The 18,778-nt window shown below is 44.6% G+C and overlaps 2 protein-coding genes across 3 annotated transcripts in view; one reads left to right on the top strand and one right to left on the bottom strand.

Annotated features, from left to right (window-relative positions):
- Positions 1-18,778, top strand: part of CRYAB (crystallin alpha B) — a 278,708-nt gene that overhangs the window by 222,225 nt on the left and 37,705 nt on the right. The window lies entirely within an intron of this gene.
- The window catches only part of DIXDC1 (DIX domain containing 1), a 35,364-nt gene that overhangs the window by 3,941 nt on the left and 12,645 nt on the right, over positions 1-18,778 (bottom strand). The window contains exons 3-14 of one of the 2 annotated variants that reach the window (XM_082493886.1): positions 17,807-17,932; positions 15,788-16,037; positions 14,459-14,566; positions 8,674-8,810; positions 6,966-7,114; positions 4,205-4,294; positions 4,045-4,098; positions 3,074-3,124; positions 1,905-2,009; positions 1,317-1,370; positions 651-743; positions 489-560 (exon numbers count right to left, since the gene is read on the bottom strand). In XM_082493886.1, coding sequence (XP_082350012.1) covers positions 489-560; positions 651-743; positions 1,317-1,370; positions 1,905-2,009; positions 3,074-3,124; positions 4,045-4,098; positions 4,205-4,294; positions 6,966-7,114; positions 8,674-8,810; positions 14,459-14,566; positions 15,788-16,037; positions 17,807-17,932 — 1,289 coding nt within the window. The remainder of the gene's footprint in view (positions 1-488; positions 561-650; positions 744-1,316; positions 1,371-1,904; positions 2,010-3,073; positions 3,125-4,044; positions 4,099-4,204; positions 4,295-6,965; positions 7,115-8,673; positions 8,811-14,458; positions 14,567-15,787; positions 16,038-17,806; positions 17,933-18,778) is intronic. The other variant, XM_082493887.1, reaches the window with a different exon arrangement.

Raw genomic sequence — 18,778 nt, 5'->3', positions numbered from 1 at the left:
GGCAGACACAGGAAGGGGCACAGAGACCTCTGTGCAAGCTCTAGTGAGCACAATCAGTGTTCAAGTGGCACTGTGCAGAGACAGATATTGGACTGGCACTCTTTCCACCAAGACAGTTCCAAGTGCTCAATGCCAGGGTCAACAAGAAAAGGAGATAAGAAGCTAAAGCCCTGGTCTAACATTAGCCAGTGTCAGAGCTGAAGCTAGAAGCCAAGAGTCTCTGGCTTCCACTCACTCCTGTGCTCCCCTCACTGCTTCATCCCTTAAGATTTTGACACAAGGTGCTAAGCCTGAGTGCTTACTGCTGAGAGCTTTAGTGTTGGATGCTTTGTGGAGCCTGGCTGCCTTGGTTAGTCTCACTGACACTGATAATGCAGAGCAAGGCCTCTCTGGGATGAAGTGGATGATTTCTGTAGACAGGTAGCTAGAGGCTCCTGGACAGAAACATCACTCCAACAGTCTGATGTTTACACCAAGGTTTCACATACCTCTTCAGCTTCTCTCTTCATGCAGTGAGCTAGCAGGGCCTCTTTGTGCTCCAGCTCCCGCTCCAAATCCACCTGTAAGGGGAGTAGTAGAGTCAGCACAAACTGAACTACCAAGGTAAGTGCGAGCTCTCGGGGCATCAGTGCAGCCCTTCTGCTCCATACCTGTTGGTAGCTGGCCTCAGAAAGCTGTCTAAGCATTTCATCCAGTTTGGTCTGATGTTGCTGTAAATGCCAATCCTTCTGGCCCAGTTCTTTCTGCAACACAGTAATCAAGGGAATCAACAGGACAGTAAGGCTCACAATCATCTTCCCATGGCAGGGAAAGTTATGTCATCTTCCAGGATCAGGTTCCTTTCCAGGCCAACTTACACCATGCATGTACTTCTAGCTAGATGTTAGAACTGAATGTCAAAACTTTTTATCTAAAAAGATGTCAGTTTGTTGTTGCCTGAAGTCTCCTTGCCCAGCAAAGATCCACTACTGAGGCCAGGCAACTGAATCAGAGAAAACAGATTCCCGAGAGATCAATGGACAATCAGGTGACCCAACCTAACCTGATAGGCTTCTGCATAAGTGTTAGATATTCAGCAAGCCATCACCAAAACCCCATGAAAGTGACAGATTTACTATAAAAAGCTGCGGGCAGAACACGGACATCTGATCCCTCCATCTCCTTACAAACATCCATGGCTACTGCAACTTTTTCGCCATCGACACTGCCATTCCCCAGAGGTCACTGTCAGGGAGACAACAGTGATATTCACAAAACTGAAGAACCATCAGATGCTGCCCCCCAGCAAAGCCTGCAGTGAAGAAAGGTTCCATTACTTTATATTCAGCCAGTAGCCGGTTTCTCTCTTCAACCTTCCTCTGAAGATCAACCTGCAGAAATAACACATAGGTGTGAGGGAGGTATTCCTGGAGAGTTAGTGACAACCTCTTTGCCCCTTGTGCTAAAAGGCGACCTGAGACCAAATATCTGCAGAGTTCAAGGGAGCTGGTGTCTAAGGATGGCAACCTTTTGGACAGGACAGTTCCTTCCTTGCCCTTCTCTCTTCAGAGAGGCATTGTACATGGCAGCTCTACCTGTCAAAGTGCCACTCGTTAACCCAAGGAGCACAATGAGGAAGGAAGAACGTAACTACTGAAAACATCATGGGAAGCCCCTCCCTGTTTCAGCTGAAGGTCTTGGGAGGACAGGAAGTGGGAGTGAAGAACAGGAGACTCCAGCAAGTCTCACAGCTGGCTACTAGACCATGTGCAGTTTTTACTACGCAACGACCTTTGACTGGTTGTTCACTATCCCACGACCCCAAGAACTATGCTGCAACCACCAACCCCACCCTGTGGCTGCTGGAACCCTCAGAGCCACCAGCCTCCTAAAATAATCTAACCCTCAGCAGCACAGTGACTCACATTCTGGTTGTGCAATTCCTCCTTGTCCATGTTTGCTCTCAGCAGTTCCTGCTTTAGCTGAAGAACTGAAGCATCCTGTTGAATCAGCCTTTGCTGTAAAGCATCCTAGGAAAAGATGTCATCTGTAGGAAGGTGCAACACAGAGGCAGACACTCTTTCCTGGGAAGTGAGTGACCTAGACCAGTGGCCATAACGCAGTGGGGCCACACAGAGGGCTGAAGTGTTGCCAAGGGCCCAAGAGAGCAGGAGGTGTATAGACATCTGCCCAATGGCCTCTCAGTCCTTCTGACTTTCTCTTACCCAAAAGTAATTTCCCCTGCCATCTGGGCCAGAGGGATTTCTGTGCTTCTGCCTGAATTTCCAGCTCCAGAACTGGCCTGACAATTTGCTCTTATGGAAGAAAATAGCAGTGTCTTTTCAGTGGCCTATAGCTAGCGTCTCCAGCCATGCATCTGCAGCATCCAGAAGGCAGAAAGAGGCCAACATCAACCAAGGACACAAAGAAACTTAAGCTCTCAGTGTGACCTAGTTGTACAATGAAATCCTCTCTGAAGAGGCCAAAGTGAGGACTAATTCTGCACCTTTCACTCAGTGCTACCCGGAAGGGGAGAGCTGTACCTTGGACAGCTACTGCTGTTTGCTCCCTTCACAGACAGCTCTAAAAATACCTCTGCTTAGGTTATTAGTGTTCAGAACTCCAGAGGAAGAAACTGAGCAGACAGGATCCAAAGCTGTGAAAAATGCTGCAGCTGAAGAGGACAGAGACACCCCTGTTCTCTTTTTCCTCTGCTGTCAAGAATGAGTTCACTGGGCCAATCCTACTGTGTATACCCCAAGATGGAACAAAAACCAAAAAGAGCCACAAGGACCACGCAGGCATCCTACATCTCATTTTGTTTAGGGGAAACAGACAAAAGAGGGGACACTTGACCACAATCCTACAGACAGAAACAGAACCCAGGAGACCTAACTCCTTGTGCTGTCTTAACTGCAGTCTCTCCCTAGAGCCAGAAACAGACAATAGGATCCCCCACCTCCAAGTCCCCTAATACAACTCCTTCCACAATGAGATTCCTCAGAGGTGTATGGCTGCTGCTGGCCCTACTCATGGGTTGCAGCAGATTCTAAAGCTTTACTATTTATATTTTATGAAGTGACCCTTTCCTCACCTTTATTCCCTGTAGGTTTCGAGCTTCTTGTTTGTATTTCAATAGCTCCTTCTGTAAATACAACACAATTTGATTAAATGGCATCTTGTCACCCCTTCAGAATCAACCAAAGTCAGTGTTCTCTGTCCCCAGACACCTCCTTCTAGAAGAAAGCACATCCCACCTTTTCCCACGGATCAAAGAGCATGTCAGGCCCTAAGCCATTTTAAAGAGTTACAAACATGACAAAACAGTTAAGCAGCTCCCTAAGCCTCTGCTATTAAAGCCATGAGAAAAAAAGATTGCCTAGTCCCCCAAATCTGTCCTTCAGGACAATGTCAAATATTTCTCTCCCAGCATCACAGCTAGTCCCAGAGCCAGCATCAGCAGAAAGATGAACTAAGGTAGGCTTGACAGCGCAGGTTCTTCTCAGCTGCATTTATTTCCTATTTGAAAGATTGTTTATATTCAGACATGGCTAGAAGCTTAATAGCTGTCCTGGGTAAAGTTTTGAGAAGCTAGTACAACCTGGACCTCGCCAGCTTCAAGAGCATGCAGGGAAAAAAAAAGTAATCTATTTCAGGGCTCATTTAAATTCCAGTAACACTTAGATATTTGTTTTACCAGCAACTGACTTTACCAGCATTGGCTAGGGAAAAGCGGGGAGGCAGCATATATTTCTCTGATGCTATCCCACAAACTTTTATTAACTGCTAATATGGATATAATAAATACTTCCCAGCCAAGTATTGTAAGCGCTCTTCAGGTCAATGAACTATTGTCTCAGGGAAGCAGATATCTACACTCCTGGAGGGATACAGCAGAATATGGGAAGAGAGTTGGAGCCCTAACACAATATATCACTCATGTCATCTGTTGTGTTGTCCAACCCTGTCCCATCCCCCCCAAAATAAAAATCAAATAGGACAGAGTCTGCAAAGATCTCTCTTGACCCAAAACCTCTCTTTCCCTTTCATCTATCCCCCTCTAACCTTTAGGTCTTGATTTTCTTCCACACTCTGGTCCAGGCGACTTCGGATTATGATCTGAATGTAAAATACCATGGTTATTATTGTGCAAGATACCTACCTGTGGCAGAACAGTGCAAAGGGCAGCTTGATCAGAGAAATATAGGTACAGCAATGTGCTCACCAGCTGCTCTTCAGGGCAGGCTCCATGTTCACAAAGTTCAAAGGACCCTTCCTGCTCATCCTCAGGTAAAGACCCATTGAGCAACAAAGCCTGGGAAGATGAAGGAAAAATATTTCCTCTTCAGGGGTTTCAAAGAAAAATAATCTAGCTGCAGCTAACAGTCTAGCTAACAGTCATTCATATCAACAGTTTTGCTTTCCATTTCTACTGACTTATCCCCCTCAAAAATGAGTAGAATTTTTCAGGAATGAACAAGATTTATCCCTTGAAAAAGCTCTCCTAGAGATATCGGTCAGCCAATACTCTTCCCCACAGAAAGACACCAAACCAAGACAACTCAGATTTTCAGGGAGTGAAGTCTGTCCCAGGCTTCAGTCCAAGGGTAGATTTCATTACAAGAACAGATTTGATGTCTAAAGCAGAGACTGAACCAGGTTTACATTGTAAGGCTTCCCTTCTGGAATGAGACTGAAGTGTCCCCTGCTGAAAGAAGTCATTGTCCTTACCACACATCTACAAAAGACTTTAGAAACAGGATGTTCAGGGAAGCCTAGTTCTGTTCTACACTAGACAAGACAGACACATTCAGAACTGTTGCCCAAGGAAGGGAAGAGCCCTCACAGACAGTGAAAATCTTAAATTATGCCCTGTGCTTGAGGAAGGCTACTAGAAGCACAGTATTAACTCCTTCAGCAGCTACAAGGTAGCCCAGATGCCTGCAGGAAGATGCCAGAATTCCCACAGTAGACTGAATCCAGCCTGAAGGAAGGAAAAAGTGTGCACTGCAGGAAGTGTGACTAGCAGGACTAGGCCGGATCTCCAGCAGGGTATGCCATACTGTTTTTCTCTAGTTGATAGTTTTTACATTGACCTTTCTGTCTCTGACTTCCAGGACTCAGGACACTTGGTATGTGCCAGGATGTTGCATACAACTGGACTCATTGAAAAGAGTCATGCTTCTTTCTTTCAGTTAGCTTTCTAGTTTATTTCTATTTGAACTCCATGGCTAAAACCAAAATATCCCATTTGCAGTAATGCTCCAGTTGAGCGACAAAAGACTTCAAAGCTGACAGGTCAGGTTCTGCCTGCTGACAGAATCTTCCAGCAGAGCTGCAACTGCTGACAAATAGCAATCTGTATTCAGTTAATGCAAATGCTCTTCAGAAGACTGTTTTCCTGAGTGCATCCCAAAGTCTTCCCAGCAGGACACTCAAGCAGGAATCACACAGAAAGACAAAAAGCTGCCGTGGTTTTAGCCCCTTATGAGGTATGCAGACATCAGGTCCCTGATACTTCAAACTCCCAAGAACTGGCAGCTCTTGAGTATTGAGCAAGAAGGGGGAAATCAATTAATCAAATCCAATTTCCTGGCTAGCAACATCAGCTGCCTTTGCCTACTCCCAGGGAAAGAAGGGGCAGCAATTCCAGCTGCTTGCCCTCACTCCTGAAACATGGAGGACAGGCTTGGAGGAACAGGACATGTGAGTTCCTCCAGTGTCACCTCTCCCTTCTCCCAGTGGGCACATAATGAACCGGATTTTACCGGTGAACAAATCAAGCTTTTGCACACACACCCCCCCACCTTTTTTTTTTTTTTTTTTTTTTTTTTTTTTTTTTTTTTGAGTCTTTTGTTTGCCCATTGTCCAGAAAGAAAGTGCCTGCCCGCCCACACCCCACCCTCCACTCCGTCTGCCTATGCTTCTCACACAATCTCTGCTTTGTTTACTGGCACATAAATATTTACAATTCAAAGCCAGTATGGTTCCCAGCCCAAACAGAAAAGACTATTCCTGAGAGAGTTCAGGGTCTTTACCATATGGATCAGGGGCTCTACTCCCCACACAGAGTCAAACACATTGGGCTGAGGGTCATTTGGTCAGGGACTGGAATGGGGCAGCAAGTAAAAGGTCCCACAAATAAATAGTTGTGTAGAGAATGTGCCAAATATTATAGTTCATCCTAGGTCACTGAAATTTAGACTGATGCAAATCTGTGTGAACCCTGATCAGCTCTGTGAATCTTGATTGATTTCCTGACATTCCTTGTCTCTCTGCATTACTTCCGATCACAAATCACAGAAAGACTGCTCTATTCTCTCAGGCTGCTAACAAAACCAGCAGGCTGCTAAGTACCCTGGTGAAGAAGGGGAGTCCCAGCCCCAACACGTGGGAAAACACTGCTGCATCTTTACAATTTTGCACAGTAACATACATGCTTTGCATAGTGACAGCACATACAGGAGTTAACATAGCATCACAGGACAGAAGATGAAGCCAATAAACATTGGAAAGGACTATTTTGGCATTCTGCATTCTGGAAAAGGTGACCAGCACCAAGTCACAATTACAGCAGCCAGGAGAGCCTAAACATTGCAAGAAAGGAAGATGTCAGAGTGCTTAGTCAGTAGCATTCTGCTGCTGGATAAGGTCTTAGCTGGCTGCATCCAATATACCCCAATACACATTATCCACAGTATCAGAAATATTTCCTCATTCCTGAGGAACTCTTCCTTGAAGGGACTCATCCCACAGGGCAACACACAGGGAAGAGCCACTGTCCCTATTTAACCAATGTAACCCAAGAGACCAACTGACTTCTTGGACAAACACCCCAGGAGACCTCACTGGACCAGGACTCTTACTCAGTGCTCTCAAGTTCCAGGCCAGTGTCTCAGCTGCAAGATAACCTGTCTTCGAGCTACAGCTAGTAGGAAAAGAAATGCATGTGGAAAGGAACACTAGCCGAGAAGAAAATCTATTACCTGCAGACCTGAAATCATCTTCTTTGCTTCCTCCATTTCCTTTTCCAAATGGTCCTGTTGTTCCAAAAGCTGCTCTTCCCATGAATTCTCCAAATATGACACAGGGTTCCCTGCTTGCCACTGAGGCTGGAAATGAGATTCTGCCTCTTCTGGAAGAGAGAGCAGCTGAATGTGGTCATGACAGAGGAGACCAGAAAAGACTTGCACCGTGCAATAACTGCCTGCTGTCCACACTAGCTATCACTAACAAACTAGCGTGTCTTCTAGCCGCTGTCAAGGAAGTTGCTACAGGTGTGACATTTTGTCTAATCTCAAGGATTTATGCCTCATTTGTTATGCAAAGGAAGCTTTCCTGCATACACATATATAGAAGATAAGCATCCTTCCCCTTGTTAACTTTGCTTCTTTTGATTCCTCAGTACTGGAAATTCCAAAGCACATCTCAGGGGACAATGCACTGCACCACATGATGCAGAAAATACCTCAGGGGAGAAAAGCAACTGTGGGATTTGAAGTGCATGTTTAGTGTTAGAGGGTGCACCAAGGACACACTGGAGACAACACTGAACAGTATTTCTACTTGTCAAATAACACATGGCTTTCTCAAGGTGGACAACACACCTAATTCTGAAAGAGACTCTTCTCTTAATAGCAGGTTTAATAGCCTTGCATGCCTTTTCTGATCCCTACAGCATAAGCTGGATCACTGGTTAACTATCATCTACTGTCTGGCCCAGGAACATAGAGATTTTTTTTTCTTCCCTAAGAAGGGATAAGGTTTGATGAGGAATAATCATAGCATTGCATGTTACCTAGTTGACCAAAAAGTGAAATTTGCCAATGCAAGCTGCTGTACATCTGTAGACATGCAGCTGCAATATCCTACTGTATGGGCAACAAGCAGACATAGTACTGCTAAGAATTTATGGAAGAGCGACAGACAGCCAGCTACTTCAGCTGCTGAGATAGTTTGTCAAATACTTTTTAAGGAGCACTGAAGCAGGACCACACTGGCTGAGGCAATAAAGCATTTCCTAGGAGAGCTTCTCCATCAATTGGTCTTAGGATGGATGCTAACCAGAAAGAGTTATTATTAGGCTGCATTTCTGAGGAGGAAAAGAAACAAACAAAAAAATCACCTTAGGAGCTTCTTTGAAAATCTTTCCTTCAATCTGCATGAGAATTTTAAGTGTAAACTGACCATATCATGGGGCATTCATGGCAGTACAGCAATGACTTCTCAGTGCAAACAACCACAACACTACAACTGTTCAATTCCTTGCCAAGAGCCACTCGACCTATATACAGATGTGCTGTAAACACAGACCCTTACACAAAGTCAAGTTATGCATCATGGGCTTGACAAGCTCACACAGACTTTTTCTTTAAGGGAATTCCAAATGTTTTTTCCACATAGTCCCATGAAGCTGTGATGAAAGCATGCACTCTACAGTGAAAGTTATATATGACCCTTAACCCTTCTCCAAAACTTTTAATTTCCCAAGCATTATTTTGCAAACCTCACAGACATTGCCATATTATGGCATTATTGTAGTGTTAAAACTTTGGGGATTTAGTTTTATGTGAACAGATACTGAGCATCACATTCTCTACGTTCGTTTCAGTCACTGGGGAACTTCTCATCAAGTTTATGACACAAATACATCCCAATGAAAGTGTGAGCTGTAAAGCATTATCTGCAAGGTACCTGTTTTAGTTTCTGTTTCTTCAGTGTGGATGATCACAAGTCTTTCCTTCTCTTCTGATGGGGCTACAGTGGATTCGCTCTTTGCGCTATGGACAGGACTGGGCGATGTAAGACTGCAGAGGAAAGGAGAACAGTTACTTTAGTGCTGATCAACATCATCCTCATCTAAGATAAAAGCAAATATGCAGGCAGGCTTATTGAAACTAAGAATTATCTGCATACTAGAGAATCCATTAACAAACCAAACTGGGCATGTAACTTGTCCATCACTCCATCAGTGTCATAGCAGGCTAATTGATAAGTAGCACAATACGTCTCTTTGTTTTCCTTAACAGAATGCAAGTTTCAGACTGCCACCACAGAATTCACATACACTTACATGGAGGTAAGACCACACTCTACTGAAGAACAATTTATTGCGAGCCTTACGTTCACACTGCAAGCTGAACAAAAGGCCACCCTGGCTTGCTTCATCTCTTGCTCCGGCTTTCAGAAGCACCACTAATTTGAAATTCCAAGGGCAAAATGCTTTTGAAAGTCAGATACCACTCACTCATGTTCTTAGGTTAAAGCTTCTTGAAAATACCCACATATTTTCACTGGAGCCATCTCAGCTGACTGTGAGGTTCAAGCAAATTTTTTTTTCAGAAATTCTTCCTAAATGCATCACCCAGACAACATGAAAAGGTGGCTGAAGCTCACTGACCCATTCAATGTACCTCAAAAGTCGCAGGAACTAATCCTTGAAAGCGTGAGCAGCAGTTAATTTTTCATTCTCCTTAACACAGAAACAAAGGATAGAGAACAAAAAGAAAACAGTGTGGAAATAATATAATAGGTTTAAAAAAATAAGAGGCTTCAACAGCTCGCCTTCCACATCTTCCCAGCACTGCTGCTACATATTCCACAGCTCTCACAGAAACAGAAAAGCCTTGCAATAGAGATGGAAATTACTTGCTAGCAGCTCCAGTCTGGTCCACTCCCACAGCCAGTGCTGGCCTACTTGCATTTACATTACAGACCTTCAAGCAGTCTAGTTTTAATGGTCCAGACTAAATGGACTTTCACCATGTTAAAGGAAAAGACAAATGCAACTTACTAAGTCAAAGAATAAGCATCTTCTAATGGGGATCTCAAACACCTACAGTACCTGTTCTCTACTGCTTAGACAGGGTGTCCATGATTGTTAAAGGGGTCCAGGCCACCTGGCTTTGCGGAAGCGTTCACCTTTAGGCAGGCTAACTCCATTACAGCAGTCCCTGACGAGGCACATTTTGCTTACAACATTTGTAAGTAGCCCCCTCCTACTTGTCACTGAATGGGTGCACAGCATAAAATTAAAATAATTATTTGGAAGCCCAGAGAGTACTATTGGGTTTGCATTATACAATAAGGGCCAGGGGAAAGGATGAAACTTTCAAACAGCATGGGTACGAACAGGAAGCCCAGCTGAGCTATCATGTCTAGTAACTCAGAGACTTTACTTCCTTCCAGGAACAGAACTTGATATTCCCACTGCATATCCTCAATATCCTCAGCTGATACTCTGAATGTGCCATCAGTGCTGGTTCTCATCCATGCAAGAGATAAAAATGGGAGCTGTCCTAGAAAAACAACATTAGCAACTGTTGGGTGAGAAGGTGGTGAAACTGAGGGATGGGCAAGAGCAGGGAACTGGAAAGAATAATAAGCAGGACAAAAAACAAGGCGATACAGAACCTGGAAATAACATTCTCCTCTTCCAAAGTCTACTCCTCTCAGCACAAGATCCACAGCCCAAAGCAAATGCAAAGGATCCCAGCCAGGGCAAGGAGGTGGGGTTAAGTGGTCAATACAGGTCTCACCAACACAGACAGTTTTACAGATAATTGCTTAGGCATTCCTATGTCCACAGTACCCTTTCCAGGCAGTTTCACTATTTTCAGATGCCAGTGGGTTCACATGGCATCAGTGACAACCTCTCAAACCATGCCAAACAGTGAGAGCACCACTGAGATGCACTCAGATGAAGCAGTAGCACCGGTCAGGTTGCCTCATACATTATGCCATCAAGTTAATGTTGGAAACATTTCTACGTTGGGTTTTTTTTTTTTTTAATGTCAGTCACCAAACCCATTCAAGTATGAAATATCCACTGATGTAATTTGTTCTTTAAAGTACATAACAATTTGCAATTAAAGCATGCAGAAATAAGTGCTGGGAAATTAAAGCTATTTAAGAAAGATTTATGAAGCAAACTGTTCCACTTTATTCCTTTTACCAGTTGGTTTCTTAACCCATATCCTTTCTCCACTGAGTCTCAGAGTTGCCAGTGCCTGCACAGTCAAGGCTTTAGGGCAACAGCCCCAGTGATAAGTCTGAATTCTCATAATTTTAATAAACACCCCATCCCTGCTGTTTCAAATAATGGCAACAATCGCTCACCATTTGACCTGCTTCCCTCCCATGATCCTACTTTAACCTTTCGCCTCACAAAATCCGTTTCCCGGGGAGCCTCTGGATTCTGGCTACAGACATGCCTTGTCCCTTCATATGCTCAGAATTCAGTGCAGAAGACGCCAGCTCCTGTCAAACTACTGAAGAAATATTTGCAAGCCAGACCGCTTCACATTAGCTGAAAGATTCACAGCAGAAAAAAAAAAAAAAAAAAACAACAAACAAAACACTCAGGGTCTTTGCAAGAAACCGTCAGATGGCAGATCAGCAGCCCCCACACATGTATTTGATTCCAGAGTCAGCGAATTCTGCAGCCTGGGTTTTGCTCTTGCTGATTTTCCTCTCAGGTTATTTGTCTCTTGCTGCTGCATTTTGGTCAGCTGCACACCCAGTTGTTTTCATCACAAGGACCACGATCTGGATTGCCAGTAGTGTTTCTCATCCCATTCTGCCCTTTTTAAGGCTCCAAGCACCTGCTGCAGAAGCCAATGAACACCCAAGAGAAGGTGCTCCTGAAAGCAGTAGGTTCCCTCCTCTTCCAGGCGTGGATGCGGTCTCGGAAGACAGCATGCAGCACTTCCCAGCCCTGCGCACGGCTTCCTCTTCCTCGCTATCTCCAGCTCGCTCTCCCTCCTGCTGTCACACAGCCTGTGCAAGGCAGAGCTTTTCTCCGAGATGCCTGGCTCAGAGTGGGGGAGGGAGGGCTGGTGGAAGGGGAGGGGAAAGGGAGATGGATGGGTGAGGGGCTCAGTGGCCTGGGAATCCATCTGATTTTGGCAAATTTTCCATGAATCATTTCAATTGCCTTTGCTTATTAGAGCTTTTGTCTCTGGGAATTCTGTTATTCAGGTTGCGAGCTCTCTTACTGAAGAGTTAATGCAGAAATGAGCTGATGCTAGGCAGGGGATGCTGCCCTGGGACAGACATGACAGCAGCACAATTAGATGTAGGGGGGTGGCTGCAGTTAATAGCCACATCTCTCACTAATAAAAAAAAAGCAGCTTGTTTCTCCCAGCCAGTTCTCATAACTAAGCTAGCACACTTCTCTCTGGAAGGAAAGAGAAACAAGCATCTTGTTTTCGTCATGAAGCCTGGTGTCAACAGAAGACATCCCCAGGAGCTGGAGTTCAGATTGCTCCGAATTTCTTCTGGTAGATCACTGATCACTTATGTAAAGATTCTCACCATATTATGTCCTATCAGCAATGATATCATGATTACCATATGGTAAGAGAACTCATGACATTATGCAGAAAACCAAAATAAAGCAACACAAAATTGTTTAGGATGTGAACAGAAATATTCACTCACCACCAAAATACAGCCACATATGAGCAAACAGCAGCTATCTGACACTCTCTTATAGGGTAGAAGAGTACGCATAAAATACTTCAGCTACCTTAAACTGAAGAATAAGTGGAGGGTGCAGTATGTTTCACTTAGTCCTACTGAGATCATGGCTTAAGAGTCAACACCAAAGTCCTGTGACATTAGCCATGAAATCCTGTTGCCATGACCAGAATTTTTACATCTCCCCTGGAATGACAGCTTCAAAAATACACTCTCTACTGACATCATGTGGAGGTAGTGGTCCAATACTGGCTCACAAGGAGTTCCCACACTCTTCCAAATGCATATGTCTGTATTTATAAACATGACCTCACAAATGATACACAGCAAACTCTGGGGATAAGTACAAACTATTGTATTTTTTTTCTCCTCTGTTGGGACAAGCAACCTTAATTCTCAGGTACACAGAGGCATCTGTACTACGCAGCATCAAAAGTGGCCTGGGAAATCCTGTGGAGACATCCTGCCTGCTGAGAAACTGTCAGTGGCAATCTGTCCCAGGAAGACGAACCTCCTCACTCCTGCACAAATCAGGAGCAGGGGAGGCAGCTAGTTGAGGCACTCTCAGGGAGCAGCCCAGGCAGGACTAGGAGACAACAAAGCAGAGTTGGGGCTTACACTGGGGACAGGAAAGTGAATCAAAGAGAGCTGCAGCTATGCCTGTGCAGCTCTGCTCTCTTAGTCTATTCCAGAAGAGATTAAATGGAGGAAAGCATCATATCCAGAAGGAGATCTAATATGTTCAGTTACACATTCCTTTGTCTTCAAGCTAGTTTCTTATTCTCTGGGGAAAAAAGAAAAGGCTGTCCTTTACTAGGAAGCTATCCTGGTCCCCCCCGTAGCACAGTTTTTCTTCAAGAGCCCCTTCAGCTACACCGTCTCACCTATATCCATGAAAACAAACACAGCAATGTGTCTTCCCTCTTGCTGCTCAGGTTCACAGCTGCCAAGTTGTAGCACCTCCTATTGGAAACGGATTGATTATATGCTGCCATTCTAACCAATCCTGTCTTCCACAGGTTCCATTTCCTTAGAAAGCCTCCACTTGCACCAGCTTGACCTTGCTTAACTTGTGCAGTCAAGAACCCCAGTCAAGGCTGCAGACTGTTTATAACACAGAGCACATACTTCTCAGGATCCAAGTCCTACTTCAAAGGGAAAAGTCACCTCCAACAGAAAGCATACTGAACTCTGACTTTCAGGCTTCACAGCAGTATGCAGGAGATTTTTTCACTAAAATAATTAAATGCTGCACTTTAGACTGAAGGTGAAAGTCTGGGTGATGGAAGGGTACATTAAGTAACTGTGAATCTAGACACAGTTAAAGGTGATGGATGAGGACATGATGGCAATGAAGACACAGCTGCAGATCCCCCCAGGACCATATCTCTGGATTAAAGACTGGTGTGTTCCTATAAATGCTGTTCAAATCCACATGCACCCTCATCTCCATCTCTCTGCAGGGCATGAGGTTTGTTGATTTAAGCTCCTTTTCTCCACATCTTTTTCATGAGCTCCGAAATATTCATCCTTTGCACCCTAGCTACTCTGCATCCTACCACCCTAGCTACTTTCTCCCTGTGAAGCAGGCCACAAACTACATTTCAGCACCCTTCATGTCAGCAGTCCCTCAAAAGGCTCCATCTGTACATTCAAGTTCCTAGTAAAATCTTTAGCTATGTCTTTCATAATTCTATTTCCCTGGTCTCACTGAGGGACACTCGAGCTTTAGACAATTGTAACTCAGAAATTTCTCACTCTTATCTATGCAATCACATCATCATGAATGAGCTCGATTTTACCTGTGGGAGAAATGGCAGTAAACCACTGCTTCATGTTGGTTCCTGAGGTTTCACTCTCTAGATCAGGCAGGAGACTATATGCTGGGAATCGTCTTTTCTATCAGGGCTAACTGGATCACAGTGATAAGAAAGGGCACTCTAAAGAATGTCAGACAAAGCACCACGAGGGGACACATCTTGGCAATAAAGTTCCTTACCTGGAAGAGTGGGACTCCAATGGAATGTTCTGCTGCCCTTCATACTGCTGCACCAGTGCCCGGACACTCCAGTAGGGGTTTTCGATCTCCTCATCCACGCTGCTATTTCTAGAGATAATAATCATAGAATGAGGGAAGCCTCACCTGATAGGAGCAGAAATTCTTGTCTCCAAGAAGGAGGGTAGGAAAGCTTACGAAACAAAGGTAAAAAGGAAGGGACAACTAGAAAACTGCCAGTTAGGAAAATTCTCCTATTAGGGAGCTCTATCCCATCTTCTTGGTATGAGGGAAAAGACGGGCAAACAGGCCCTCCCCTTTTGAACTCATCCCTAATTCTGTGACTAGAAAACTACAAAAGCTTTGGAAAGGCAAGGAAAAGAACAGAATTTCCAAACAGCAGAAGGACTGGCTTTTCTGAAGAACTCCTTGCTCAAGGTCTTTGCAAGAGAAACCTCTAAGATTTAATTTTTTAACAAAATATACCATTTCAACACCATTTCCAAACTGCTTCATGGGTACTCCCTTGAGCCAATATAATATGGGTAAATGACCTTCAGTTGTGTAAATTAAACCCTCAATAGACCACCATCTGGCTTTCATTTAAATGCCATTGCTATTATTATGATCCACATAGCACCTTTTGCAAGTGTTAAATGTGCTTTTCAGAATTACACATTCCTTCTGTACATGGATCATTTTCCTGCATTATCACCAGAACTCCTCTGCTTACGTGGTAGGCTGCATCAGCTGATTAACAGCACACAACACTCTGCATCTGCCTATGTAGCAGTAATCGTAACATTGGGGTGAACAGCAATGCAGAAGACAAAATGGACTTGTTACAACAGGCTGGATCCCTCAATTCTGGAACTGCTCCCAGATCTGTAACCAGTACCTGTAGTTAAGACCTTACTTTTGTTTCACTTGAAATGAAAGTGTCTCCAAGTAGACAGCACCAAGAAAGGACGCTGTGCTCAGCATGAAATGGCGAAAATGAAGCAGCAGAGTTCCCTCCGGCTTGGCCATAAAGAACTGTTCTTTTCCAGTGAGACAACAGAGATCTGGCAGCTATTCTGCTGTAAAACCTGAAAAGAACCCGGGATACCTGCAGTCTTCATCATGGGGCAGCCAGACTAGGTCAGCACTCCCCTTTGTTAGGCTGCTATCTATTTAGGTTTCAGTAAGACAGCAGTGGTTTGTCTCTGTTTGCACAACAGGAGAACTACCTTATACCAGGAATTGTCAGGATAAAGAGGCATCTATTTTAAAAGAAATTATGTCCATTCGGTAACATAACCCGACCTCACGTAACCAGTGAAAACTCATTACCTCTGTCTGTGCCGGAAAACATCCCGGCCGGATTGCAAGACATCTTGACGAACATCTGCCAGAGCAGCCACCGCCCCTTGGGCGACTGCAGCAGCTGAGTGAGGCCTGTGACTGGCAGACGATGCTGACAAGCTCTTCCCCACTGTGCCAGCAGGGCTATGATTCACTGCTCTCCCGGAGCCTGGTTTGAAATGAGCAGCTAAGGCCAGGATCAACCTCATGATAGATTTCAAGTTGCCATCAACGATATCTGCGAAATGCAAATAAATCCAAGGACAATGCCATCAACACGAAGTCCCACCAGAGCTGTATCTGACCAACAAGCATGAATATAATTAAACCAAAGGGGACCATACCAGTAAACGAGGACTATGCAAAAAGAACTGCATTGTACCACTGATGCTTAGCTCTGCTGGTTTTGTACAGAGTAGCAAACTGACTGCCACCTACAGGTGACAAGTTTAAATGCTTTGAACAGACCTGAGCCTTCCCCCTGTAGCCATTTCCAGCTAACAATCCAGTAGCTTACATGACAGTACATGACAATTACTGAATGATCACTGGAAAAGTACAGCAGTTACTGAAGACTACCACTGTAGTAGCAGTCACTTCAATTAGCACGTGGGATTTGCATTTTTTTTAATACTAAATATCAGAGAACAGCAATGTATTTCTTTAGCAACAGCGTCCTTTACCATAAAATGATTGTAGCACCTTGCAAGTGTTAACTAGTCAGTTTAATAATATCGCACTAGGCATTTCTCCCAGCATACACACTAGCTCAAACACATTGATCTCAAGCCCGCTGCAAAGATCAGCCATCCTTTCAGACAATTTCGCAAAACTGAGATACTCAAAGTCCATTAAAATAACAGGAATACGGTTTCCAAGTATCAGAGGCAGCCTAAAAATAAAAACAAATCGTAAGTGCTGGAGGCATGAAGACTGGTAATTACTTGCTTTAGGATCTGAAAAATTAGAAATAGGCCAAATAAGTCATAGTGACTGTTACCTCCACGTCATTCATGGAAAACATGATGCCAAAAGTTTGTGTGAATCATTTGAAGCCCTAGAATGAGTGAAGCCCTAGAATGAGTCAGTGTCACAACTATGACTGGCGCTCTGGCGCGTGTGTTCAAGAGTCTTGTGCCTGTATCCTATCCTATCTTATGACCACGTGACATCATTTCATTGCATATCCAGGTTGATACCTTCACTTATGTAAGACTTTTATCAATATTGCTATCATTTCTATAGTCATGAACTCATAAGACAACCTGCAACACTACTGAAAGAAACAGTACAGCTACCAACCTGCCAGTAGCAGTACTGTGGGAACAGTACTCATTATGCTGTATTTAAGTTCTAAGCCTCTCACTGAGACATATAAACCAACAGCTTGCACTCTTCTGCTAACAAGGGTCATGTGCTCCACTTAGTCTGTCTCAGCATTTCCCCCCCCCCCTTTTTCTCATCTGAAGGGCCACAGACAATCAGAACTGTGTACAGTACAGTTAGCAAACAGTAAGGATCAGGGCCTGTCTTCCACCCCGGGTCTCCACACACACACACACCCCCCAGCCATCCTTGTGATGTATGACTACACCATGCCATAGACCCATGATTTTGCATACTGGGTCTCCTCCCTATTTACAGGCTATGTGAAACACTATCACAGGCTTCCAGTGGACCAGAAATATTTTTCCCATGTCTCATTTCAAAGTAGCAGGTTTATATGGCCTTTTAGTGAAAGATTCTGAGTTTGTATTCCTCATCACACTATTACTTGATCTTCTGACTGCTCAGTAGTGGGAGAAAAGGCACTACTTTTCCTGCGCACTGTGCTGCTACCAAAAGCAGTCAAGAACACAGTGTAATTCAGCCCCAAACCTGTTACTAAACCACAGGAGGAAAAAAAACAAAACTCTCCCACAAACCAATACATTATCTGTTTGATATAAAGCAGAGACAGGCCTTCAACAGATAGAATCATCTGTGGTGACTGCCAGGGGCACATACCTTTCGCTGATGTCTGATGCATGCGGATCTTTTTTGATGCCACAAACTGTAAGACTTTCTCCACATTTTCCCTCATCTCCTGATGGCTGGTGGGGTTGACCTGAATGCCATTCAACTTCTCACCAGCTAAAGGAGCAAAAAAATTTTATTAGAGAAGAACTGAACCACTTGGTGCTGTCACAGGAATTGCTATAGGTGTAGGGCCTGATCTTATCTCTTGTCTGGATACTGCAAGAGGTATGCATGCTTTCTTGTCTTGCTTGTAAGGTATTGAGTACCAGGAATAAATAGGTACTGTACTGAGTTTACATGGCAAGGTTTTTGCAGCCGGGGGGCAGGGGGGGCAGCTACAGAGAGGGCTTCTGTGAGAAAATGCCAGAAGCTCCCCTCATGTCCAACAGAGCCAGTTCCAGCTGGCTCCAAGACAGACCCACCACTGGCCAAGGCTGAGGCAATCAGCAATGCTGGTAGCACCTCTGTGATAATGTATTTAAGAAGGGGTAAAAACTGCTGCACAACAGCAGCCAAGAGAGAGGAGTGGGAGAGAAATAACTCTGCAGACACCAAGGTCAGTGAAGGAACGCAAGGAGATGCTCCAGGCACCAACACAGAGACTGCCCTGCAGCCCATGGTGAAAACCACAGTGAAGCAGGGTGTTCCCTTGCAGCCCGTGAAGGTTAACAGTGGAGCAGATATCCACCTGCAGCCCATGGAGAACCCCATGACAGAGCAGGTAAATATGTCCCAAAGGAGGCTGTGACCCCATGGAGACCTCAAGCTGGAGCAGGCTCCTGGCAGGACCTGTGGACCCATGGAAAGAGAAGACCATACTGGAGCAGGTTTGCTGGCAGGACTTGTGACCCCGAGGGAGACCCACGCTTAGGCAGTCTGTTCCTAAAGGACTGCACCCCATAGAAAGGGCCCGTGCTGGAGCAGTTCATGAAGAACTGCAGCCCATGGGAAGGACCCACA

This window comes from Vanellus vanellus, assembly GCF_965231255.1.
Source record: "Vanellus vanellus genome assembly, chromosome: 21".
Classification (NCBI taxonomy): domain Eukaryota; kingdom Metazoa; phylum Chordata; class Aves; order Charadriiformes; family Charadriidae; genus Vanellus; species Vanellus vanellus.
Note: the sequence above shows the minus strand (reverse complement) of the source record. Positions and strands in the feature narration are given on the sequence as shown.